The 27,372-nt window shown below is 34.4% G+C and overlaps 1 protein-coding gene across 10 annotated transcripts in view; it reads right to left on the bottom strand.

Annotated features, from left to right (window-relative positions):
- PKP4 (plakophilin 4) overlaps positions 1 to 27,372 on the bottom strand; it is a 239,560-nt gene that overhangs the window by 62,637 nt on the left and 149,551 nt on the right. For 6 of the 10 annotated variants that reach the window (XM_081260642.1, XM_081260647.1, XM_081260644.1 and 3 more), the window contains 3 exons: positions 20,794 to 20,828; positions 961 to 1,092; positions 664 to 854 (listed from right to left, as the gene is read on the bottom strand). In XM_081260642.1, coding sequence (XP_081116768.1) covers positions 664 to 854; positions 961 to 1,092; positions 20,794 to 20,828 — 358 coding nt within the window. The remainder of the gene's footprint in view (positions 1 to 663; positions 855 to 960; positions 1,093 to 20,793; positions 20,829 to 27,372) is intronic. The other 4 variants (XM_081260643.1, XM_081260646.1, XM_081260645.1 and 1 more) reach the window with 2 other exon arrangements.

Raw genomic sequence — 27,372 nt, 5'->3', positions numbered from 1 at the left:
AAAATGGGAGTTCATAACCCACTTGAATCAAAGTGTGAAATATGATATGTCAAGAACTATGTAATGTTTTGAACAACCAACAATAAAAAAAAATAAAAAAAAGAATATTCTCTTAAACAGAACAGTTATTCACATCTTTTAGCATTTCACATTTACCTAACTTATAAATTGCCATGTGTCAAAATTATGGTTTTGTAATTGCTAAGGCATGATATGTCAGATTATTTGAATATAATTACTTTTGGTGGTAATTGTCACCCCAAAACATCTTTTATCCATGACATGAACCATAATGTTTTTAATTATATGGTTCAATTTTGAGGATATGGGGGCATTTGGGGATAAAAAAATCAATAATAGAAGGGGTGGGGTGGACCAAACTAACCACTGAGTAAATTGTACTGCAAGTTTTATTTACAGGATATTCTTATTTATTATGCCAGAGTGGCCACAAAGTGAAAAACAATCCAATATAATTTGTTTAAGAATAAAAAAAAATTCCTTATCACTGTAACTCAAATAGTATAAAATGATTTTGCTACTTTATCCATTCTATAAATTAAAAATTGCACGTATCAGCATTACTTTTAGTAAGGGAAAGCTGTAAAAGGTATTCAGCTAGGAGGGTACTTATTTATAAGGCTCTTGATATGTTTGGCTTACCTGAACCAATGTTTGTCCTTCAGCTCTTGAATTCCTCACCAAATGGTTATTGTTTGATCCTATGAATGAATGTTGCTGTCTATTATCTGCCTTGCTCAAGTTCTGGTTGTTGTGGAAACTCCCTGCTTCCTGGTATCCACTGTCAGAATAAGAATTCATTTGTGTTGAACTTCTTGAGTTACCCAAGGATCCTGCAGAAATGAAACCAGAATATCTTTGTTATACAGTTCTGATGTTCATTTTCAAAAAAGAAAATATTGAAAGCAAATCTAATACTTAAAAGATAATACAACAGACCCTCACTTTCATGGAGAGATGTCTGTTCTGGTGAGTAGAGGGTCCCTTGTTCTGGCTCTGTCCTGATGAGATAGTTGTTGGGGTGGACAGTGTCAGAAACTCTAGGTTTGCTTATACCAGTATTTGGCACATCTGTAAGTAGATAAGTTTAATCAGCTAACTGTAATGATAATTATTATATAAGAACTTATTTTAAAAGGTTCAGATATTTGTCAACAACATTTTATAATTTGCTAGTACATAAATGTTTTTTACCTTAAATAGCTCAGTCATTTTAATTCTTATCTATATGAATGTTCCACATAACGAGCTTATGATAATATTTTTCTTAAGGGAGAGAAAGAGAGAGAGAGAGAGAGAGAGAGAGAGAGAGAGAGAGAAAGAGAGAGAGAGAGAAAATTTTAATATTTATTTTTTAGTTTTTTGGCGGACACAACATCTTTGTTTTTTTTTTTTTTTTTTTGTATGTGGTGCTGAGGATCGAACCCGGGCCGCACGCATGCCAGGCGAGTGCGCTATCACTTGAGCCATATCCCCAGCCCCTTATGATAATATTTTGTTGAATTTCATAAATGTTTGTCTTATTACAAGTCCCAAATTCACCTTTGCACTGTGTTAAATCAAAATGTGCAAAGTGATCTTTGTTCCCTCTTAGAAAACACATCTCTCAGATGTCTTCCTCCAAGAACATTAAGAGAGAATGAAAATGATGACCAAGTATTTTTGAAAAAGGTTCTCTGTAACTTCCCCTGCTCCCTTTATTGTACTGGGGATTAAACTCAGGGTTTAACCAAATGCTTTACCATGGAACCATATCCCCAGAACTTTCATTTTATTTTGAGACAGGGTCTCCTAAGTTGCCCAGTGTGGCTTTAAACTTGTGATCCTCCTGCTTTAGCATCCTGAGTAGATGGAATTGTAGGCATGGGCCACTGCACCCAAACTTTCAAAATAAATCATTTTATAGTGATCACTTTATGGGGCTTGGTGAAGAAATCTCTGAAGGTTGGATAGACTTTTATATTTCATGTTATTTACAAGCAAAGGAATTTTATAAAGTTTTCAGAGTTGCAAATAACAGAAACTTTAACTTCTTACACATCGAATTTATTCCATTGGTCTTTCCTAGATGAATAAAGACAAGTCTAATCTTATCACTGTTTTCCCTTAACCAAACCCATCTCTTCCATTATCTCATTTTATTTTCAACTTTACCATTTGTCATATTGAACTTGGGAACAACAACAACAAGAACAACAAACCACTTAAACTCAGTCTATCCCCTTCCCTATTCTAATTCAAGATTTTTATGCTATAAACTTGGATGTTGTAGATCATGCTGCCCTTTCCCAATTCCACTCAAATATCCTCTTTTCTCCAGGATCTAAAAAAAATATTTTCCCATGAATAAAGTCTTTTCTCAAATTCAACCTTTATGGTGTTAACATATTTTTTTTCCAGGAATACTGCTTCATTCTTATTTCAAAGATGTTAAATAAGTCCATATTCTACTCTTAGCTCAACATACAACAATCCTAAGGATTTCAATATCTTTATTAGTCTTTCTCCTTGGCTTTTCTTCTTTCTTTCCTAGGGCCCTGCTATAGACTAGGCTCAAGGAATGCAGTTATGAGAAAAAACTGTGCATATGTGCATACATGTGTACTTGAGGGAAAGGGATATAGGAAAAAAATCTAATAGGAATTAATATCCAAACAGCATCCATTTACCACAGGAAGCCAGCTTTTCCTTTGGGCATAGCACTTATCTTTCTCCAATGGAATATAAACTTAAGGAGGGCAGAGTCTTTTGTCTGGTTTGTTTACTATTGTAACCTCAGTACATTGAACTCAGCAGGTGCTCAGTAAATATTTGTCGAAGAAACATATTCCCAGTAAATAGCAGCTTCTCTTTATTGCTTACTGATTCATGCTTAGGACTGTGCTTAGCGTTACCTTATTGTATATTTGCTATGTAAGCAAAGTAAAATTTGTAGACGTTGCAAGCGAGTTTGGAAGGTGAATGTGAGGTTTAAGGGAGAACTGGGAAATCCCACTGCATTCTAAATCTCTAACTTGAAGTCATATTCAAGCTCAAGTAGGTTTTGTTTCTCAGCCTCTGGAAAGATGTGCTGACATTCTCAGTACATGTCCTTAAAGACCTGTCTCCTGATACATAATTTGACAGTATACTACTAGGTGGGAGAGTTCTGTGATGGTTATGAATTCTCAAGACTGGAATTTCAATGAAGATTATAGACTGTATGTGGTTTCCCTGGTACATGCTGAAACATGATCTGAGTCACTGTCAGGCTAATACTGGAAAGTGATCTGCTTCATTTGTAAATCTTATAAGTTTCCAGAGTTCTAAACATTCTTACACAGCAATTCCTAAAGGAGTTTTGTTAAAGAATAGGTAAAAGACATAGAGTATACTATGCTAGAAGAGTCACGGGGAATTGGAAAGCCTGGGATAACTGTAGAGGAGCTGACAGCATTAGGCCTATGCAGCAGAGCAGTTTACCTTTATTTCACCCAGGAAGGGAACACAGGAATAGCAATATGAATTGGCAACAAATTATAGATAGACCGTGACAGCCTTAAAACTTCACAAACACGGGAAAATGCACTGTCCTTAAAACAAAGAGATATTCAAACAGCGCTCAATTTCAGTTTTAATGCAAGATAAAACCTGTGACATCAACACATCAAGGGGTTTGGCTTGGAAATGCCAGGTGGAATGCAGTGTCAGGATCTGAAAAATTATCACCATGGAAACCAAAAGGCTGCCCTACAAACAAACAAAAAAAAGAACCCACAACTATTCAGAGGTATTAAACAGGAAAAGAGAATATACACCCTAAAAAATTATACCTGAGCAACTATGTCTTTTCAACCAATGAAACATTTTCTCAGAAACCAAACACAATTGTTGCAAGTAATTGTGTTCATTCAAACTCTTTTTTTTTTTTTTAAATGAGAAGCTACATAAAATACATAACCTTTCAGCAAACACAACTTACAAAATTTGTTATTCTACACTGGTAACCATAATTGTAAAACTTAAACAGTATTAGTATTTCCAAAATTACAAAAATGAAACAAACATTAACCTAAAAATATATAGACATGTTACTTCCAAATGTTATCACCTGACTCTCTTTCATATATTTGAAAATAATATGCCCCAAGAAACAGAGTATTTAAACAGACATTGAGATGGTATCTAGAACACTAAAATACTAAATGCTTATGTACCTAGAATCTAACTTGAAGTTTTAAATGACTGGGTTTAGAGAATAGAGTATAGGTTTTATGTCCAATGTCAAAAGTAAATGTATAAGTTAGAGTTGTAAAAATGTGACAAAAGAGATTTATTTAAAATGAAGTATAAATCAACCAATTTCTATAGGCTGAGTCACTTTTCTACTTGCACAGTGAAGTCCAAACAATAATGAATATCTACAGAGACAAAAAGATCCTGAAATGTCTTCTAAATAATTAAAAAAAGTTAAATGGCTTTCAAAAGTTTTACTATTATTTACTTTATTTCTTTGATAACCTGTAATTCATAAATTTTATACATACATATGTATAAATGTATGTCCATAGAACCACATATCTTAGATAAAGAGAGGACTCATTTCCTAATTTCTGTATAAAAATATTCCTGATTGTAGAATGGTAAGGGTCACATTTACCCATTATGTCTTACTCATGTGATTCTACTTTAAAATGAATGTTTTTTAAAACATCTGTTATGTGGAATGAAGAAAACACTAGCCAAAAATACCAGAGAACACATAGACATATAGAATGTGATTAACCATTTCATGACTAATGCTGGAACTTATAATTAAATAGCTGACACACTGTGATTTAACACGATTGGGACAAGAAACTGAGAGATAATTTTAATAAGTAAAAATGTCAAATAGGATGTGAATGCTGCTTCTTTAATCTATGTACTGAAGAACACATGTTACTTTAAAAAACATCACAAACATGTTTTTGAGGACATCAAAAATATATTGTGGGGGATTTTCAAACATTGATTAGTATCTACCAAGAAAATGTATATTTAAAAATATAGAACTTGAACATGCTTCAAAGTGGAATGAAATCCCCATCTGTGTCTAAGATGGGAGACTATGGAACCAGGGTCATTCTTGCCTGTTATATTTTATCTGAATGCTCCAATATTATTTTAAAAGATGATTAATAAGGAAAAGTAGAAGGTTATATCTAAGAAAAATATGAGCAAGTAAGGAATAATAATGCTGTGGGGCTATGAAAATCTGGTCCATTACCCACCTCAATAAGATCACAGTAAAAAATGAAATGTAATGTGGATTATCTTATGTGTTTTTGTGACGTACATGCCCAAATATCCAAAGTATATAAAACATGATTATCAGAAAGTCCTGAGTAAAGAATCTGAAGTTATTAAAATGGCTCTGCTTTGTTAATCTGTGTGTCTTGCTGTTTATACTGTGTCAAGAGAAAGGTCTGCACTGTGTAAAATCACCATGGAAACAGGAACCTAGAGATCAGTTAGGAGATTTTTAGTATATACAACCTGGTAACTAGTCTTTCACAGTCCAGCATGCCATAACTTCACACTGGGTTCTCCTTATTTGTGAGTTGCTTGCTATGGAGTTTAGAGATTTGCTCTTATGTAAAGATGGTGTAATGTGGGTTCTGGCAGGAATCTTGGGAAAGTGTGTCATATAATGTTAAGGCATATGATAACTCTGACAGTTTCTTTTAACTCTCTGGGCTGTGAGTTTAGGTTAGGTGATCATACCCAGAGACAACACTTCATGAGAACTTCCTGTTTTGACTGAGAGAGTCCATTGTGCACAGAGGTGTAGAAATATGCCGGTGCTTCCTATCAGTAAGAAGGAGAGCTGTGGGCTTAATTCTGGAAGAGGATCTGGGATATGGCAGTGCAAAGATTTTTCCTCTTCAGCACCTTCTGTGAAACATAAGATGTATTTCTACAGCTGAAAAACTAATTATCAGAGGGAATGAGGTCATTGGAAACCATAATTTCAGAGTGAAAATGTAAATATAGTAATAGAAATATAAAGCACCAAAAGTTCTTTAGTTCACAGGAAAAAAATGGATGCTGACTGATATTTTAGGAACATTACAGATACTTAAGAGTTGGTTGACTCAGATTATAAACTACTATATACAAATGATATCTAAGAATTGAATTTTAATGGAAATAAAGTCAGAGAGAAATGGCAGAAAACCATGTTTCTTGAAACTATTTCTAGTTTGATTCTCTTGAGTACATCTAGGTTCTTGGGTCTTATGAATATTTATATTATTTTTTAATTTATTCTAATTTGTTATATATGACAGCAGAATGCAATTCAGTTCATATTACACATATAGAGCACAATTTTCATGTCTCTGGTTGTACACAAAGTAGAGTCACACTATTTGTGTCTGAAATACATGTACTTAGGGTAATGATATCCATCTCATTCCACTGTCTTTCCTACCCCCGTGGCCCCTCCTTTTCCTTCCTTCCCCCTTGCCCTATCTAAAATTCCTCCATTCCTCCCATGCTCCACCTGCGACCCCCATTATGAATCAGCATACTTATATAGAGAAAACATTCGGCATTTGGTTTTTTGGGATTGGCTTACTTCACTTAGCATTATCTTCTCCAACTACATCCATTTGTTACCTGCAAATGCCATGATTTTATTCTCTTTTAATGCTGAGTATATTCCATTGTGTATATATATCACATTTTCCTTATTTATTCATCTACTGAAGGGTATCTAGGTTGATTCCGGAATTTAGCTATCATGAATTGTGCTGTGTCCCTGTAGGGTGCTGTTTTTAAGTCCTTAAGGTATAGACCAAGGAGTGGGATAGCTGGGGCAAATGGTGGTTCCATTCCCAGTTTTCCAAGGAATCTCCACACTGCTTTCTATATGGGCAGTGCCAATTTGCAGCCCCACCAGCTATGTATGAGTGTGCCTTTCCCCCCCACATCCTCACCAATACTTATTATTGTTTGTATTCTTAATAGCTGCCATTCTGACTGGAGTGAGATGAAATCTTAGAGTAGTTTTGATTTGCATTTCTCTAATAGCTAGAGATTTTGGACACTTCTTCATGTTTGTTAATTGATTGTATATCATCTTCTGAGAAGTGTCTGTTCAGTTCTTTGGTCCATTTATTGACGGGGTTATTTGTTTTTTTTTTTTTGATGTTAAGATTTGTGAGTTCTTGATATATCCTAGAGATTAGTGCTCTATCTGATGTATGTGTGGTAAAAGTTTGCTCCCATTCTGTAGTCTATTTATCTCACTGATTGTTTCTTTTGTCAACAAGAAGCTTTTTAGTTTGAATCCATCCCATTTATTGATCCTTGATTTTAATTCTTGCACTATAGAAGTCTTATTAAGGAAGTCAGGGCCTAATATGACATGTGAAGGTTTGGGTCTACTTTTTCTTCTATTAGGCACAAGGTCTTTGGTTTAATTTCTGGGTCCTTGATCCACTTTGAGTGAAGTTTTTATGTATATTATCTTTTAAATATTAATAATGGCTCCAAAACTTCACTCATCTAGAAAATGTTACATGAAAAGGTTTGGGAAATAGAAACCATTAATGAAGTATTTTCTGGTTCACTTTAAAAATCAGCTAGTATGCTCTTGAAATTCATTGTTAAAAGCTTGTCTGCATGGATTCAATGTTCTAGTTTAAGTAAACTTTGTATAAACTGATAAAGCAGTGCTTTGATTTTTACAATAACAAACCTGAAATGTATTTTAGTTTTGTATATCACCAGAAAGAGGTCTTATTCATAAATATATTTATATTTCTAAATTCTATTCAAGAATACAAAACCATCAATAATAACTCCAGAAAAAAGAAACTGGAATAGGAATTTCTACAGGTAGTCATGTTATCAAAATGAGTGTTTATTACGTATTTTTAGTCTAAATACACATGTCACATATACCATAGAAAATTTATACTTTATATCTATAAAAGAAAAAGCAACAAATTAAGAAATATAAAAAGAAACAGACCAGATGTGTAAATTTTCCACAACCAAGTTTAACAGGTATTGTTCATAAATGGCCACAGGGCTTGTGTTTTCCACATCAAAAGTTGGAAAAGAGACTAAATAAAAAATTCACTGTAATCTGAAAAGTCAGTAGCCTGTGGAAAATACAATTAAGTTCTCAAAAGCCACTCCAGAATATTTTATTTTTCAAAGATACATTTTATAACTTTTGGGGAAAAAATGTTACCAAATACAGATATGAGAATATCTGAAAATGAGAACTATAAGATACTATATTCTTTTGTAAAAAGGCAAAACAAACAAAAAACCTTCTCCATTTCCATGCCAAAAAAACCTTCTTAAAAATACTTTACATGAACCTGTAAAGGATGATGAACACTATTAAAAAAATGGTCCTTTTGAAATAGCAAAAGAAAAAAGAACTTTTCTATATTTATCTCTTGGTTATCTTTTAGGTAAACTTTAGGAAGATAAAGTTAAACTAACTGTGGCATAAGAATGATGTCTGAAATATAGATGGTAGACATTCCCGTTTCCCAAAGTAAACTGAACAATTAAGGCTCAGTGTGATGAGGAAGTGGTGAAGGAAAAAGAAGAGTTTTCAGACTTGACAGTTTATATTGTATTTTAAATAGTTAATATAACATTTCTTCCCATAGCTCTAAAAGCATGAAAAAATTTAAATATTTATTTAACACTTCTGTGTCAAACATAGAATGGTAAAGACTAAAACTCGACGTCTCATTTTCATACAAAGTGTTCTCTCACTCCATTTTATACTTTTGTGATATGTTCACATATTGTACAATTGGCTCAGGATTAGTCAGATACATGTTTGCTAAAGCAAAATGCTACTACTATTCTTGGTTGTGGCCCATGCACAATCATAGTGATGAATTTGTAATTTTGAACTAGAAAGGCTGACCTCTAATCCTATTCATTTGTTCTTTTGTATTTAGTAACCATGGGGCGCTGGTTCTAGGACTGCCCCAAATATAAAAATCTATGGATACTCAAGTCCTTTATATAAAAAGATGCAGCATTTGTAACTATATAATCCTCTTATATACTTTAAGTCATCTCTAGATAACTTATAATACCTAATACAATATAAATATTATATAAATTATTGTTATACAGTATTGTTTAGGGAATGACAGCAAGAAAAAAAGTCTACACACAGTCAATACAGATGCAGCAATTGTAGGCCTAAATACACCGTAGCATCAACAACAATATGATGTTAAAATATTTTCCATCTTCAGTTGACTGAATTTGTAGATGCAAGAGCTGACTGTACAAGTAATTTTGCTTGATAAAAGTTCACTTAACAAAAACCTAAGTATATGGAAACACAAATAGTATCTACTGGCTCAGAAACTCATGTCATCCATTTCATAGCTGATTTCTTTTTTATTATTTTGTCAGGAATAACCCTTCAGAATGTGGTCAAAATTTGGCTGGCTTTAGCTTGTCATCTGATATTCCACTTTAATGTTTCAAGTGTTTATTAAAAAAATTTCTACTTAAGTTGCTTAAAATTAAAGTTTCCAAACACACACAAAAATATATATGTAAATATATATACAAATAAAATAAAAAATGTACAAACCACCCCCAGGTTTAATATTTATCAATATCATGCCACAATTTTTATGCTCCATTTATCTTTTTCCTTTCTTCTGTTACAGAATTTTAAAACAGATCCATCATATGAACTCATTTCAACTGTAAATATTTCCATATGTGCCTCTATAAAATAAGGATATTGTAAAACCTTAATTATTTCATAACACTATATAATGACTTCATATTCAAATTTTTCTGATGTCTCAGAAATATGTTTTTGGTTGGCTTGCATCAGTCAGGCTGAAATAAGGTTCTCTGATTGTTTTTGAGTACAATGGTTACTTACATCCCTTAATCTAGACAGGGGTTGCTGCTCCTTCATTTTCATATTCTTGACTCACTGAGGGAACCATAGCAATAAACTTGTAAGCTCCTTCATATTTGGAAGTTGTCTAATCTTTTTTTCATGGTGCATTTACATATTCCTCTAGCTTCAATATCTCTTTAAGCAGAAAGAGATAAAATCTTTCAGGTCAAACCTTTTGGTCAGAACACCGTATGGCTAGTGCTCATACTTTATACCATATAATAGCAAAACTTTCAGGGTTGCCAAGATCAATCAGCTAGTTCAGGTAATGGCAGTGTGATCCTTCTACTATCAGTTTCACCGTCACCCCTTCTTTTAATGCAGTAGTCCTCAACTTTAGCTGCACACTGCAATCAGCTGGGTTGAAGGATGAAATTTAATTTAAAACCTATTGCTGCCTGAGTCCCACACCCAAAGAGTCCACTTCAATCAGTCTAAATTGTAGCCAGAATATTGGGATTTAAAAAAATTCAGGAGGCAATTGTAATGTGCAGCTAGGGCTCAGAACCTGCAGGATTTAGCATCCACCTATGGTCTTTGCTTAAAGTGATTACCTCACTAAGACTTGATAATTGGTGATTTTTTCTAATTTTATTATTCTTTCTATATTTATCAGTAAGAGTTTTTATGGCATGTTTTAGATGATTAGTGATGATACAGTTATTTGGTTATGGGGCATAACATCAATCTATCCAGAACAGATAAGGTAAACTTAATTTTTTTTTAATTACTAGTTTTTAGGATAAGACAGTGGTTTCCAAAATTTGCATCCTAATCCTGGGGGTCTACTTAAAGACTATCTTTGCCTGGTTTTCACTCTAAACTCTTGAATTTAATTGGGTAGGGTGAGGCCTGGGAATCAAGGGTTAAATAGCTGTACTAGTACTGGGCATGGTGGCACATGCCTGTAATTCCAGTGATTTAGGGGGTCGAGGCAGGAGAACCTCAAGTTCAAAAGCAGTTGCAGCAATTTAGGGAGGCTCTTAGCAACTTAGTAAGACTCTGCCTTAAAATAATAATAATAATAATAATAATAATAATAAAAATAATAGGGCTGGGGATGTGGCTTGGTGATAAAGTGCCCCTGGGTTCAATTCCTGGTATTGCCACAAGCACCTCCTTAGACCCCCGCTCTCCAAAAGAAAAATAACTTCACTGGCAACTCTAAGGTTTTAAGGTACCAAAAAGTTTGGGAACCTCTGGAGTGAGATAGTGAGATGTTGTGCTCTAATTACCTCCAATGATGATGATTAAGAATTTTGATTTCTGCTTGTTTTGATAGCGACTATTGCTATTTTTTTGGGCACTGGGGACTGAACTCAGGGGCACTTGACCATTGAGCCACATCCCTAGATCTATTTTGTATTTTATTTAGAGACAGGGACCCAATGAGTTGCTTAGTGCCTCGCTTTTGCTGAGGCTGGCTTTGAACTCACAATTCTCCTGCCTCAGCCTCCTGAGCCACTGGGATTACAGGTATGTGTGTACCATGCCTAGTGGCTACTGCTTTTGTTATTGATAGAAAAATATATTTGATTCTTCTGAGCCAGATAGGAAGAGAGAATAAAAAAAATTAAAGAAACATTATGACAATTTTATTGAATTCTAAGATATGGTTGATTTCTAGTCTTTATAAGAACTGATCAAATAACAGAGTGGTGGTCTGGGTTATGTTGAAGTTTTCATGGAATGTTAAAATTTAATGGATATTTTATAATGATTTCTTTGAATTATTTTATTCTGTTTTATCTGTTCACAAACCTAATGATATAGGGAAATTTGAAACAACTTATTTTTAAAAGTTTAATAACATTAAAACTTCAAGTATTTATCAAGACTTATATTCTGCATGTGTGTGTGTGTGTGTGTGTGAGAGAGAGAGAGACAGAGAGAGAGAGAGAGAAAGAGAGGGAGAGAGGGAGAGAGAGAGAGAGAGAGAGAGAGAGAGAGAGATTGAACTCACAGACTTCTATCACTGAGCTATACCCCCAGTCCTTCTTCATTTTTTATTTTGAGACAGAGTCTGGCCAAGTTGCCAAGGTTGTCCTTGAACTTGTAATCCTCCAGCCTTAGCCTCTTGAGTAGCTGGGATTATATGTGTGTACCACCATTCCAGAAAGATTTATATATTTTTGTACCCTGGTAACATAGAAAGCACAAATTGGAATAATAGTTGGTATCAGTAAGGGTATAGATCATTAAGCATTTTTGGATGGGCAAACTGACTACCAACATAAAAATACAGACACTGAGCTGGGGCTATAGCTCACTGATAGAGTACTTGCCTAGCATGTCTGAGGAACTGGGTTCAATTCTCAGCACCACATATAAATAAATAAAATAAAGGTCCGTTGAAAACACATACACATACATGCATGCACACATACTGTTGCCCAGCAGTTGTATGTACTTAGAAGCATCTACTTGACAGAAACACTCAGATATGCAGAAAAAAATCTTTACCACTGTATGTAAAGGGAAAACTTGGAGAAAAACCTAAAATATCTACTTATAATGTTTATATATAAAATTTCAAAATAATGGATAGTACTCAGGCATTAAAAAGGAGGAAGCACATCTTTATATACTCACATAGAAACACACAGTTTTACAATCCTGTTAAGGGAAGAAAACTTAAGTCACAGAAGAATGTGTAATGCATGCTCATTTACGTTAAAGCAAAGCAAAACCAAATGTGTGTGCATATTTACACACACATGCACATGCATACATACACTTGTATTCACAGTTTGTATTTTATTCAAGACTTCTCTTATACATTGTGTGTGTGTTTCTAGAAGTGGAGGGCATGGTCATGGTAGGGGAAGGTATAAGAATGAAGCAAATTTTTACCATTTACTTCAATTGCTTCTAGGCTTTTAAGTTAAAAACAAACAAAAAACCAAACAAGAGTATCTTACTTTCATCATAAAATACTAAAAGGGTAAGAACAACCTTAATGGTAGCAGTCTGGATCTTTGGTTCCATGTGTGTGGCACGAAGACCACCAGGCATGACTTATGTGACTATAACAGGCCCACAAAAAATAAGGGACATTTGAAAAACTTGGGACTCCAAGTTTTAGAAGAAATTCTTATCCTCCTGGTATTTAGAAGAGAAACGGGGGGGGGGATATTTGATAAAATTTTATCACATGTACAGTTTTCAGCCATAATAAATCATAAAATCTCAGATCTTCAATAAAATAGTGTCACAGTAGTTCTTTATATATGATTGCTGATCTAATAGCTCTTGTGTTATAATATACAATACAACACAACTTCCTATTGTATCTCCTTTATAAACTCAGTACATTTATTTCTACTGAGGCATAAAGTGTACCCATTTAAGTTCATGTCTCATGACATGCTGATGATTTTTTGTGTTGCAAATTACTTGCTCCAGATGGAGGAAAAAAGAAAGATAAATTGACTTGAGTCTAGTCTCTCATTTATCTTTTATCTTTACTACTTGTGTTTGTGTTTTTAAGCTCACCCTGGTGGCAGAAACTTGTGTCCATTTCAGAAACAAAATTTAAATACACAAACAAAATGTAAAACCTATTGCTGTATTCTTAAATTTAGCAGTATACATTAACTACTAATGTCAATGTAAACTGCATGGTAATGATTTAAATGAACAGCATGTTAAAATCATGACATTTCAATACATGTCACACAATAAATGACTGTTACACTCTAAAGGTTAAATAACTAGCTTAAAATATCTATTTTACTACAATTGTCTTTCTTTCCATATTTATTGTTAAACATAAAAACTCATGTTTTCTTGCCTTTTCATCCAGGATGATCTATTAATCTCTAATGCCTTCTAGGCCAAGCAGAAAACTCTGCCACTTTCATTATCCTCTCTGCTAACTTGTTGCTTACTATTAGAGACTCCAATCTTTTTTGGCCTCTTGAATTTCTTGCCTATGACCACCAGTGCCTCATCATTTAACATTCATCAATTTCTTGAGCACTTTTTCTTCTAGAGACCATGTCAGTGTTAAAAACAATGGGTTGGACCTGCCTGCCGCTGATGGAAACACACCAGTGCCTTCCAGCCAGCTCTGCAATGTGGGATGCTCCTGGTCTAATCTCTGGAAGAGGAGGGGTGATTCTGAGGCTGATTTCCCTCCCTTGCACTTCACAGAAAAGTTCTGAAATTGGCAACCTCCCAGATGCTAGTATTTTTTTTTTTCTTGGAACAGAAAAACTGTGAAATTGTGACTTGTAGCAAATTTCACTTCACAGGATGTGGCTGGAGGACTTAAGTAACTACCAATGATCATTTTGAAAAAAAGGACTCCAATCTTCGGCGTCAACATATAGCTTCTTTCTGATGGTTAGCACACACTGTTATAGCTATTTTTATGACTAAATTGGTGGTTTTTTTCCTTCTTGAGAGTGCTAAATCCAGCTTTTTTTTTTTCATGAAAGACATTTCACATAGTATTTTCTACCACAGAGGATTTTATATGCATGCATCTGCATTCCTGCTTCCCTCAGTCCTTTACCTGTTATTCTAGTATACATTTTCAAGGATTATGATGTTTATTTTCTATCTCATTATGTATTTTCTTAAAAGATGCCTCAAACTTTGAAAGAGTATGATATGATACAAATATATAACATGTTAAGAGATATGAAGAAGTGAACAATGAAAAATGACAGCAATAAAACAGAAACAGACTGGAGCACAAGAGGACATTCCCTCTGAACTCCTGTTCCAGCAGAATATATGAAGCTATTAGACATGAGAGGCTAAGGAAAAGACAAAGCTGAGACACAAAACAATCAACTTTTCTCCTCATGAAAGAAAATAAGATGTACATTTATGTTTTAGAAAGCAAATCTGTGACACAGGTAAGCTAGAAAATGCAGAATAAGGAAGAGAGAGAAGGCACAAGGCAAGATAATGATCCAGCACAAATGCAACAAAACAATTTTATTACTTCTAGGAAAGTAACACAAGAGCCGAGAAAGTAAAAATGTCTGGTAGAGCTGGCAGGTCTTCTTCACTTTTTAGGAACTATTTAAAAACTTTGGATTTTTATTTTCAAACAGCCTAACTTCTCTAGCACAAGTTAAAACCAACCACTATCCACAAAAAAACAAGCAAGCTAGACTCTCCTGAAGTGAATTATAAAGAAATGGAAATCTTCTCTGCCTAAGGCATTCTAAGTTCTTCCTCACAAATTGCTGCTGCAGTAAGCTAGCTTTTTAAAAACAAAATTCAGCAGCTGGGCTCAGTTTTCACCATTCAACAGAATATAACATCTCGAAAGACACCTGAGTAGGCAGTGATCTCTCCGGGGCAGGAGGCACCAAACCTGCACCTTGCTAGCAATTCGCCTTCTTGCTGTAAGGCTTTTAAAGGCTTAAGCTTTTCAAATCAAATTTGTAAAACCTTAAAAATGGGAGAAGAAAAGGCAGTGAAACTGTCTGCAAGCAAATGTCCAAAATATAAGGAAAAATGAGAACAATAACAGATCTTCAATCCTAATTCCTTTTATGTAGTCCTTTCTTACATAGGAAACCAAGAAAATGAATAAAGACATGGCTTTTGTCAAAAGCTTGCCAAATCAGAGTAAACTGAAGACCTTTTAAATATTTAATTATTTCTCCCATTTAAACCACCCCTGCTCATTCTGAATAGGACTGCCTCATTTTATACAAAGATGATTTTCATAGAACATTTTCTATCTCTGCATGCACAAAACAATAAACTTTACAGTAAGAAGTAGCAGTAAAACTGTGATTTTATCCCAATCACTAACTTGTCAAGTGCATTTATATCTACTAGAAAAAGAAACGTGAAAGAAATCAGATTTACTCTTTTATTCATAAAATCAATTTTCACTTTTTCTACCCTTGTAACTATAGCTTATTGTCATGGTTACAATTTAGATGCCATTAAGTATCTATGGCTGAAAAGCAGACAAATGTAAGAAAACACATAACTAACAATTCAGTTAAAATATCAGGAAAGACCAGTTGTGATTGCTCTGTTTGGAAGATAATTCTCTCTCCCCTGCCCTCAAAAGAAAAGAAAGAAAATGTATCTCCTAAGTGTGGAGATTGTGTCCTGAGAACAATAACAACATATGCAATTACCAGGGGCCAACTGCAGACACAACTACTTCAAGACAGGTGGATAGCACTTAATTGCTACCTATTTAATTTAAAATATATTTAAAGCTTATATAATAAATATATTTTCTATATATTTAATAGATTAGTAATCGGACTGCAGACTACTACAGTAATGAAGAGTTAAAAAAAAACAAAAAAGGTTATTTGTAATTTAAAGAATATACTATGCACATAATAGTGTAATTGCTACTTTACTATGACAAAAATCCTGAAGATATTGGTCAAATGTCTGCAGCTTAGTCAACAAGTGGGTAGAAAGGATGTCAAGGCCCCAGATATTTCAGCCCCTATCACATGTCTTCATAATCAAAGCTCATTTTCTCTGTACTGTAAACCAACACATAATTATACACAGTGCCTGCCTAGCTTTTTTGGTAGTTAAAAACCTACAACTGACCTCTCCAGCTCAGCCGAGCTAGTGCACAGATTGCTGTGCGTAGAAGGAGTGCTTCATGGAGAAGCCAGATGCTTCTCCAGATCCACTTTAGGTAGCCTTTCTGGCTGGCACTGTATCTCCTTCCTAATGTTGGACAACTACCCCGTTCCACTCCCACCCCCAACCCTACTGCTACTCCAGGAATGACAAAAACACTTGTCCTTTTGCCTAAGCTGTGGGGATGGTGGTAGTTCCTGGGCATCCTTAGTTTCTTGGCTGCCTTATCACCCTGTAAATCTCTCAGAACTTCCAGCCCACACTGTCCAATTATAAGTCCTCTGGATCAAATTCCCATGTTGAACTACTTAGCATGGGTTCTGTTTTTCCAACTAAACCCTGTGTGATAGACATAGCTGTTCTTCCTGAGCTACAAAGGACTCCTATAAATCAAACACTAACCCTCCAACAGAAAAGAAAAGGGCAATCTGTAGGATACTTTTACATATTCTAGTTAATTAACGATTGATGACACTAATGAGGGACTACGGAGTATCAATCTCATATACCTGGAAGGGGGGAAAATTAATACAATCTTTCAGGAGAGCAACTTGCTTACATATAGCAATAGCCTTAACAATATTGCCATGACTTAAATAATTTTCTTCCTAAAAATCTAGCCCGAGGTAAATCAAAGTAGTTTTATATCTAGGGATGTCTGCCACAGTTATCTATAACAGTGAAAAAATCAGAAACAACCCAACCGTCCAGTAATAGGGATAGGCATAAATATGGTACATATCTAAAATTTTCCTCTATGGTATTTTCCCACCTATTTTGTAAGTGTATATGATTGTTTAAGGCTCTCAAGATGTATTTCTGGGATAAATTGTGCAAAATTAAAGATGAACTTATATAAGAATTTTATATTAAAAGGTAGACATTTAGGATATAATGTCATATGAAAAAAGCAGCAAAGTACTGCATACACAGTATAATCTCAATTTTGCTTAAAAGAAAAAAAAAACCCAAAATGTGTAACATGTTTATATGCACAGAAAGACTAATAATAAGGCTGATTTTTAAGTAATTCTTTTTTATACTTTTCTGTATTTTCTAAATATCTTTTGATGAATCAATCTCTATTACATTTAGAATTAGGAGGAAAATTATTTTTAGAAATAAAAAAAGTTGAAGTGAAGGCAGCCGGTAAGGTTAAGATACAAGCTTTGTGTCCTCCTCTACCACTGCTGGAAGAACTGAAACTAAAAATTAACCACAGAAAAAAAGGCATGCCAACCATCAGGAAAATATAAATCAAAACCACAACGAGACACTACTTCACACCCATTAGAATGGCTGTAATGAAAAAGATAACAACAAGTGTTGGAGAGGATGTGGAGAGAAATCACAACTCTTATGTTACTGGTGGAAATGTAAAATGATGTAGCTCTGGAAAACCAATCAGGTAGCTGCTTAAAAAAAGGAACACAGAGTTGCCATCTGATCATCAATTTGACGGTTAGATATATACTTAGGAGAAATGGAAACATGTTCACAGCAGCATTATTTGTAATAGTCCAAAGAGAAACAATCTGGATAATACTATGTTATACTATGTTATATATACTATGTTATATTATGTTTGTCAACATAATACTATTTAATACTATTTAGCCATAAAAAGCCATAAAAAGGAACAACATGCTTATACATGCCATAATAGGAGGGAACACTGAAAACATCATGCTGAATGAATGGAGCCACTCATATGATTCCATTTACCAGAAATATCTCAAATTGGTATGTGGTTTCTTTTAAGAGTAATGAAAATGTTCTAAAATGTATTGTGATACTTGATGCACATTTCTGTAAATATATTAAAAACACAGAAGTATTCAGTTTAAATGGGTAACAGTATGGCATGAGAATTATGCCTTAATAAAATTATTATAATAAGAAGAAAAATAGAAAAAGATATAAGGAAAACAAACTAAATTTGCATCACATGTGTCAAATTATCAATAAAAAGATCTGCAACACTATGGTAAATGTCATGCTAGGCTATAAAAGTTTTAAGTGCATTGTAAGTCAAGTTAAAAACCAAAAAAACTTCTTGGGGAGTTTAAAAAAACTTACAACTGTGTGTATATATTTCTTCCAAAATATACATTTTGCTACTAAATTAAATTATTTACCTCAAGTATTTCTTTAATACTTGAGGAGGATTGGGTGTTTTTTAGGCATCGAGGCAGAAAGAAAAAAAGGGACACTTTCTAAGAGATTAGAATTTAGTTGTGAACCTAATATAACACAAATATTCCTGACGGGGTGAAACAGACTTTGTTATGCATTCATGTATGAATGTATTCATTCACTTGGGTGAACTGCCTAAGGCCTACTATGCACAAAGCCCTTGGAACATTTTGTTGAACAGGGAAGACATGGTTCCTGCCCTCAGCAATGATCTTACATACTGTGACAAAGTATGAAAAACTGTGCATCTCACCTAACTCCCTCTGTCAGGCTCTGTCGGATTTCAGACCATTCTCTCAATACCTCCAAAGAAGAAAAAGAGGCAGCTTTTTCCCTACATACACCCTGAATTTCAGCCTTGCTCTCTAATTCAGCTGGCCCTTACCTACAGCACTCTGACCTATGTCTGAACCACATAATAAAGTATCAAGTCACAAGGAACCATCAGTTTAATAGAAGTAATTTTCTTCTCATTTGGTTAAGGGCTTTCTTTAGTAATCACATTTATAAATGTTTGTAGAATGCTCTAAATTGCTCTCCTTTCATTAGCTCAAATCCACACATCCAGACCATCCTGTAAAATTGGCTCTCGATTCTGATTCTTCCAGTTGTTTCAAAGGTACCACTAACTTGCATAGACTGTTATTACTGTCTATGCAACTCCAAACTACACAACCTCTATATCCTGAGGAATCACCTCCTCCACATGGTCTCACATACCAAATTCTGTAATAAGCTTTCTAATCACTAGTTTTTCCTCCCTCCAGTTCATAGTTCTGCTTCTCACAAGGAATGCTTAAATTATGTGAATTTTGCTTAAAAGAGAGTTTCAGGGTCTCCTTATGATCACTGAATAAAGGTCCTTGGAATTTAAAATTTCTACAATCTGACCCAATCACACTTTGCACCTCTAACCATCTCCCAAACCAATTTTAAAAGTTCCCACATGGCACTTCTATTTCTATTGTCTGCTGTCCAGTGACTATGCCTTCTCCACAGTGTGGCCACCTGTGAAGACCAGGGGCACTCCAGGCCCATCGTCTTTGCAGAGCTATTTCAGAAGTGGTCTATTTCTACAAATGTTCCCCACACAATACTTATTTGGCAGTTAACCATGGATTATTTCATGGTCTGTGTTATGCTAAACTGTTAATTTATAAGTCTCAGATAGCTTTTCACATGTCTCTACTGTATCGACAATTTGAATAAACAGTATATTGGAACTAACTTCTTTGTAAAACAGCAGAGTATCTTGTATGTACTACAAACAAAAAATGCAGATAAACTGAGATGCTAGGCATTTGGTGATCTAAGTTTCCCTCAATTCAATTGTTTGGAAACTGCCAAAGTGTTTAGATATCAAGGTCTACTCTTTAAGGAGGAGAGGAAGACACAAGCCATCACTATCTGACATAGTAACCAGCACATGATGAGAGTGCTCAATAAACATTTATTCAATAAAAATTAATAAGACATCAAATATTCAAGATATAGAGAGATAATTTATCTTTTGTATGTGGTGAATTTAAGATTAAAAAAATAATAAAAGAGGTTAAAACCTGCCAGACTGTATTTAGTCCAAATTAGAAGTTACCAGATATTTTATACGGGGTTACACAAAGAAAATGAACATTTCAAACAACTTTTCTCTGAGTATGAGAAATACTATGAAACAAAAGACCTGATTTGTATAAATGATTTGCCATCTTTCTCAGATTATACAATATCCTATTCTCCAAAGTCATCCTCTGTTTCCTTATGATTGAAAATAAAATTTTTAGATGTAGGGTTGATATTAAAAATGGTGCTATATAAGCCTTTAATTTTATAATTGACATACACAAATGTATTCAATTATGTTAAATTTTATATTACAAATATTAAGAATTACTACTTTAAATCAAAGTAGCTCAACACTATTATTATCAACGAATTTGCTTGGCTTACTTTACCAGCAGATAGTAAATTAAAGAGCAGGCTAAGTAATTGCTTTTGTGTGTATATGTAAAACATAAAAATACTTTTATATAACAACAAAAAAATCATACCTGTTGATCTCCAAGGAAATGACTTCTCAGTTGAGCTACAGAAAAAAGAAGGAAAAGATGGAATCTTTATTTTCCTTGTTATAAATTTTACTGTGGACTTGTTTAGCATATAAACATGTTAATTTTCACATTCAATTATATAAAAGTATAAAAACCTCAAATAAAAATTTTAAAATCACTCCTCTAAGTAAATTAATTTTTACAAAGTACTTACTCTTCCATATCAATTTGGGACAAACTATTTTTACTTTGAAATTAAGGCCCATTGTTTTTTCTTGAATAAGACAAAACGTCACAACTACATGTGATATTCATGGTACTGAAATGATGTACTGTACTATTTTTGTGATAACATGAAAATTTTAGATACAACATATATACTTTAAGAACCCCAAATGGCTATTTAAGAAGTTCATTTATTTTATTTATTTCCAAAGGAAACCATTAGACACTACAATTAACATAAAAGTCAATGGGGTCAGTTTTGAAGCAAATGTTGCCTTATAAAATTAAAGAATTTCACAAAACTTTACATTAAAAAATAAGATCTTACAAGTCAGGATAAAACTTTAGTTATGTATTTTCCTTTGCTTATAGCATATGTATTTAAAATTTTGAACATAAAAGCATTTTGGTGTGCCTATTTCTCCCAGCCCTGACCCAATCATTATGGCATGAGAGGGACAGTGGATTAGAACACAGCAAGAACAGGCTGGATTATTAAGGATTTGTTAAGTAGATTAAGTACTTCAAATACATCATCTCCACTTCATATATGTTATGGGCTTTAAATTATTCACGACCACCTTATGAATAGGTACATCATTGTATTTATTTTACAAATAAAACACATGCTGGCATCTAGAAATGCTAGAATCAAACCCAGAATGGTCTGATTCCAGTCAGTGTACAGCAAAACAGGTATGATCCTATTTTTGCATTATACATATATAGTTATACAATGCGCTTAGAAAGAGTTCTGTAAAAATGAAAAAAAAAAACAACCAATATGAGGGGTAAGAAAAGGAGAATATTTTTCTTTTTAAACATTTGTTTAATTTTTCCCCCTGAAACCAGAACAAACAAACTAATATATATTTAAGTATTTTTGGAGTTCTTATTAAATTTACAAAATAGATGTGTTCCTCTGGGCTTGAGGATCTACCATATAAAACAAAGGACTTGGATTAGATGAAGGGAAAAGTCCTTTCTGTGCTATATTTCTATTAACCCCTTGATATTTTCCCCAAGTCATTTAAAGGGTTAATGGAACTCTTGCTAGTTGAAAACCCTAGATTAAGTCACAACTGCCTGTACTTCAATTTTGGGTGTGATTTGCCTTTTCTTCATCACAGGCACAGCAGCTCACATTCTAGGACCTTGAGCTAGCTGCAGGCAGGGGGACATGTTCCCAATGAATGGAGTCAATCAGTTAATGTTAATCTTCTCCAGAGCTCCACTGATGTTCCTTCATCAGATGTAATCTTAACTGATTTCAAAAGGGACTGATGGGTGAAGAAAAAAATTTGGTCAAATATCAGTAATGGCATATTTGTCTTGCTCCTGAGAGTAGGTCACCACTGTCTTTGGCTTCAAAAGTAGTTCCCTACATTTAATTTCAATTTTCTTGAATTTGTTTTTATTACTTAACTCTATTATCTAAATTAGTTTTCTAAGCACTAAGACTGCTATTCAACTGTGTTCCTTTCAAAACAATTATGCTTTATGAAAACATTAAAATACATGGTACATCAAATGCCACCCAGAAATGTCATTAATATGCTTCAAGTTTCTAGGGACTATCACGAAAGTTTATTAATTATTGAGTTTGAAACTTACAGAATTTAATGAATTATCTTTACAAGATTTTTTGTCTTTGAAACTATAAGTCAAAAAATATAATTCTGGCTAATTGCTCAAATTGGGCAGGGGCTGTGGCTATTTTGCTCACCTCTCTATATTAAGTTCTAATATACTACCTGGCACACAGGAATAGCTTAATGTATATATTGTTACAATACAAATTGAAAAGGCTTTTGATCACCACAATATAAGTTAATCCTAAGTGAAGAAAAATGGGAAGGTTTGGTTAAAGTTAATTTTCCCTATACTGTTTTTTTTTTTTTGGTTCTGGGAATTGAGCTCCGGGGCACTCAACAACTGAGCCACATACTTAGCCCTATTTTGTATTTTATTTAGAGACAGGATCTCACTGAGTTGCTTAGCACCTTGCCATTGCTGAGGCTGGCTTTGAGTTCACGTTTCTTCTGTCTTAACTTCCTGAGCCACTGGGATTACAGGCATGTTCCACTATGCCCGGTTTTCCCTATACTTTTTAAGGTAAAAGATACAAACCATTAGGAAAAGAAACTAATAATAAGGATAAAATATAAGCAGAAAGTTCCTGGTATATTCTGAAGAGCATATAATTCTGCCCAATTACCTTCACATGAAATTCTACAATGCTGTGTAATAACTGCTCATTATATGTTATTCAGAACAGTCTATTTCCCTTTTGAACTACTTACTTTAAACGATTCTCAAATTGTTCTCTACTTTGGGATTCAGGGATTGAAGAATAAATACATGGAATTTTAAAATGTTCTTTCAAGTCACTGAATGCAACCCACTTTTTTTTTTTTTTTGTAAAGAACAATTAGAGGTAGATCCATGTTAGAAACAGTAGAAACAGCTTTGAGTTAGGAATGTAGGCTTATTTCCTGTTAGTTAGTTTGTTTTTTCTTTCTTTCTCTTTAAAATCTATTCCTAGAAATACTTCTCCAACTTATACTGGATGTCTACAATGTATCTTCAGGCACTGTGCCCACAAGTGACTCCACCCTGGTTCCGTTTTACTTCTGAAGATGCCAAACAGCTTTTGCTCTAGGAGCTTCCATTGAAATATGGAACACATTTAAAAATACAAGCACTGATCATCCGGGATAACTTTGTTTCTATGGGAAGATATATTCATAATTTCTAATAATTATTGACAACCTTTAGAATGAAATCTATTCATAAGTTTGGGACTGTCTGATCAGACAATGAACAACAAAAATTAGCAAATTAACAAATCAAAGCAATTTATTTTAATCTAAAGTATTAGTTTAGTTTTAAGGAAGGCATTATGCATTTGTCATAATGTAGTAAGTAGTATAAAATTCCACATACTTGTGAAATTCTTTTTCATTCACAGATATAAATGGCCATTTACAGAGGTACAGTGTGTTTGAAAATCCTCCTTATTCTGATAGTTTGTACTATTATGAGTCAGGAAACTTGCCTATGCATACTCCCCTGTAGCCAGAGAGCAAGGGTCCAGAGGGGCCATGTGAGAAGAACATAGTGGTATGTTGAAAATTTGCAGTGGACACAGTTTCTGGACATCCAGATTCAGAATCTCGCTCTTGGGCCTTACTAGAAATTCTATGAGTTGACACCCAATACCTGCTTAAACAGGGCAGAGAGAATTCTATTGTTTGCAACTTAAAATCCTCACTGGTATTATTATTATCATAAAACTAAGAAACACAAACAGGTCCTCTGAATGATCCCAAGCCTCACTCCTCAACTGCATACTGGATATATAACATACATCTTATTCGACACATTAAGATTCTTTTCCCCAGTGTGATTCCTCTTCAGTTATTACCCCCTGGTCATTTAAATGAGGAGCAAGAATCATTTTACTATTGGTTTTCTCTAACAGTGTGTAAGCTCTGCAAGGGCATCAAAGTCTACAATGTTCACAGATATGTCACCAGAAGCAAAGGCAGTGTCTGGCACATGGCTAATAGTCAAAACACACATGCTTTGAATTCATCTCTATAAGCACTGACATGGGCTGGGCCTTCACCCTCTCAGGGAGTTTTGGCTGGATCATTCTTTCACTCTTTTCCCTCACTCATCTTCCTGGCTTTAATTTCTCTTCCTTTCAGGGTCTCTTCCTGATACTGCTGCAGTGATTTTTCAAAAACTCAAATCTAATGTCATTATCTTGCTGCTAACACACAACATCTTAGAGGTTAAAATGCAAACATCTTAGTGTGGCAAAGATTCAAACATCTCAGATGGCACAGAAGGTCTTCCACCAACTGGCTCCTAGTTTACCCTTTCCCACACAAACCTGCATTCTAGCCGATTCCAAGTACTTGTGGTTGCTTCACACACCAAGCTGTTTCACACTTCCAATACTATTTTTGGGGTAGAACATGCAGGAACATAGTCTGGAAATTCTTTCAGAATTTCCGGAATTCCAGAATGGCTTATGCAGGTGCCAAGTAACAATATACCTGTATTATATACCTACTGAAGCGTATAGTCTAATACAATTTACCTTCATTTTGTCACTTCCTATTATAACAGGAATATCCTTGGAAAATGCTCTACTTAATTAAATCATCCACTGCAATTTCTCCTTGCCCTAACCCTCAACAAGAATGTCATGAGCTCATTTTATATTAATAATTAATTGGCATGGTGAGAAGTGGGGACTGGCAGACTGAGGTGGAATAGAGGGCTCCCTAATACCTACAAACCTTCTTCTGATGTTCTAAGAACTCATATTATCACCAATAGGTAAATATCATAACTATTTTTGTTTTTTCTATATTTGGAAAATAGGGAGCTCATCTATTGCTTTTAGTTAGACAAGGATTGACTAAGAAATCCTTTACATTGTAGACTATCAGAACAACTACAATAGGTGGACAAAATTAAAAAAATATATATATATATATATATCATGATTATTCTTCCCAAGACAGGTGTGGATAGCTCCTTATTGTTCCACTAGACTAATTAGGAAATTCTAAAACACAAAGGTCCGTAGAAAAAACATGCAATGAAAGTAAACTGCTTTGCTTGATTGAAGAAGAGGGGAGTTGAAAGGCCAATGGATGTATCCACCTACCACATTACTGTCCTTAAGGGGCTCTGAGAAGCACTAGCCTAGGCAGTAGGATTTCTTGGCAATAATACTCCAAACGCTATTCTTGGTATTTAACTACATTTTGGAACCTCTTCACCAACCTAACAAAAATAAAAACTCTTCCCCCAAGTTCATGGTTTTTTACTGACTAGATTTCTCTTCACCATGCAGTCAGATCTTGGGCAATTTTCTGTTTGGATAGAGGTTGATGTCTGTCTTCCTAGCAAAGGACTTTTTATCCATTCTCCCTAGCTTTTCATCTGGATAACCATTCTTCCCCTTTCTTCCAAAGGCTATTTCCAAGATCTCAGCTGTCAGGAAAAGTGAAAACATGACAGGAGACCTGTAATTGTAGTCTAGTTATTTTTGTGTGCGTTATGACTTTGCCCCTAACAATGGCACATACTTATAATTTGGACCAAGAGACATAACAAATGACACAGGGCAAAGGGTCTCTTTTCATAATTATTTATATGATCTGAGGGTGATACTGAGGTTATAGAAAACAGAGAGCACAAGAATTAAAGATGGTATCCTTCATATAGAATACAGCAGCTGCTGACACAGCAGCAAGAGGACACAAACCTTGAGTTGCTGCAGATATTGATTTGCATTGATCTGTGTCCACTGCAAACCCAGTGGAGTGTGTGAACAACAGAATGAACAAACTGGACAGCTGTGGGAAGACAGATCTGAATGTCTGGATTGCCAGAAAGGTCAAAGATCATGTCTGATACACATATTTCTGACACACATGTTACCTGACAAACTTGACCATTCTCTTAGAATGTACTTTTACAATTTTAGTCTTTAAAGAAATCCCGAGCACAGAGACAGCAAAGAATGGCACATAGGTGTAATCTTGGTTTCCACTGGTTGCTCGCAAGCTTGAGTAAGATGCATGACCATTCACCGAGGTGAGTATTTTTGGTCTATTCCTGACCCTATTTTGTTTTTATGATTTTTTCATTTCAGCTTTCCTTGATGTGACTCTACAATATTTTTGAACCCCTATAACACCTGTCTAAAATGCATTCCAGGGAAAGTTAAAATGTAAATAAATAACATTATGACCTATCTTCTAAAGAGAAAACTGCTCATTTGATGCACAGTGAAAACATAAAGGGAACAGGAAATACACATCAAGTAACCTTCGTGGGGACTAGTGGTAAATACATCTCAGAAGATGATAAATGTTTTTTGACAAAAGCATTTTGTGTCAGTACTTAGAATTTATGAATAAAAGATTCTGAAGACCATATGGGAAGGGGAAAGATCAAAGAGGATACAGTACTAGACAAAAATGAGACAAACATCCCCTCTGGCATCCTCATAAATTACACAGGAAGCAGGACTTCTGTTGAGGCCCACTCCACAACAGGTGCTCTTACTAGCCAAAGTAGAAGGCAGAAAACAAGGGTTTTTCTAACATCTCACTTGACATTTGAAAGAGTGAAAACAACTGGGAATTATATGTGTCCAGGGTCTGCCAAAATGCTACTGTGTTTCTCATTTCTAATCTTCCAGAACCTCCAAAGGTGAAGAAACTAAAGGGAAAACTTTCAAAAATATAAAAGAAAAATAACACATAAACATACTCTTTTTTTCAGAAATGAATAAAACAATTTAAATATTATAATTTTAAATAA

This window comes from Spermophilus citellus (genome assembly GCF_964194105.1).
Source record: "Spermophilus citellus genome assembly, chromosome: 11".
NCBI lineage: Eukaryota > Metazoa > Chordata > Mammalia > Rodentia > Sciuridae > Spermophilus > Spermophilus citellus.
The sequence above is the reverse complement of the archived record's forward strand: the minus strand, read 5'-3'. Positions and strand labels throughout refer to the sequence as shown.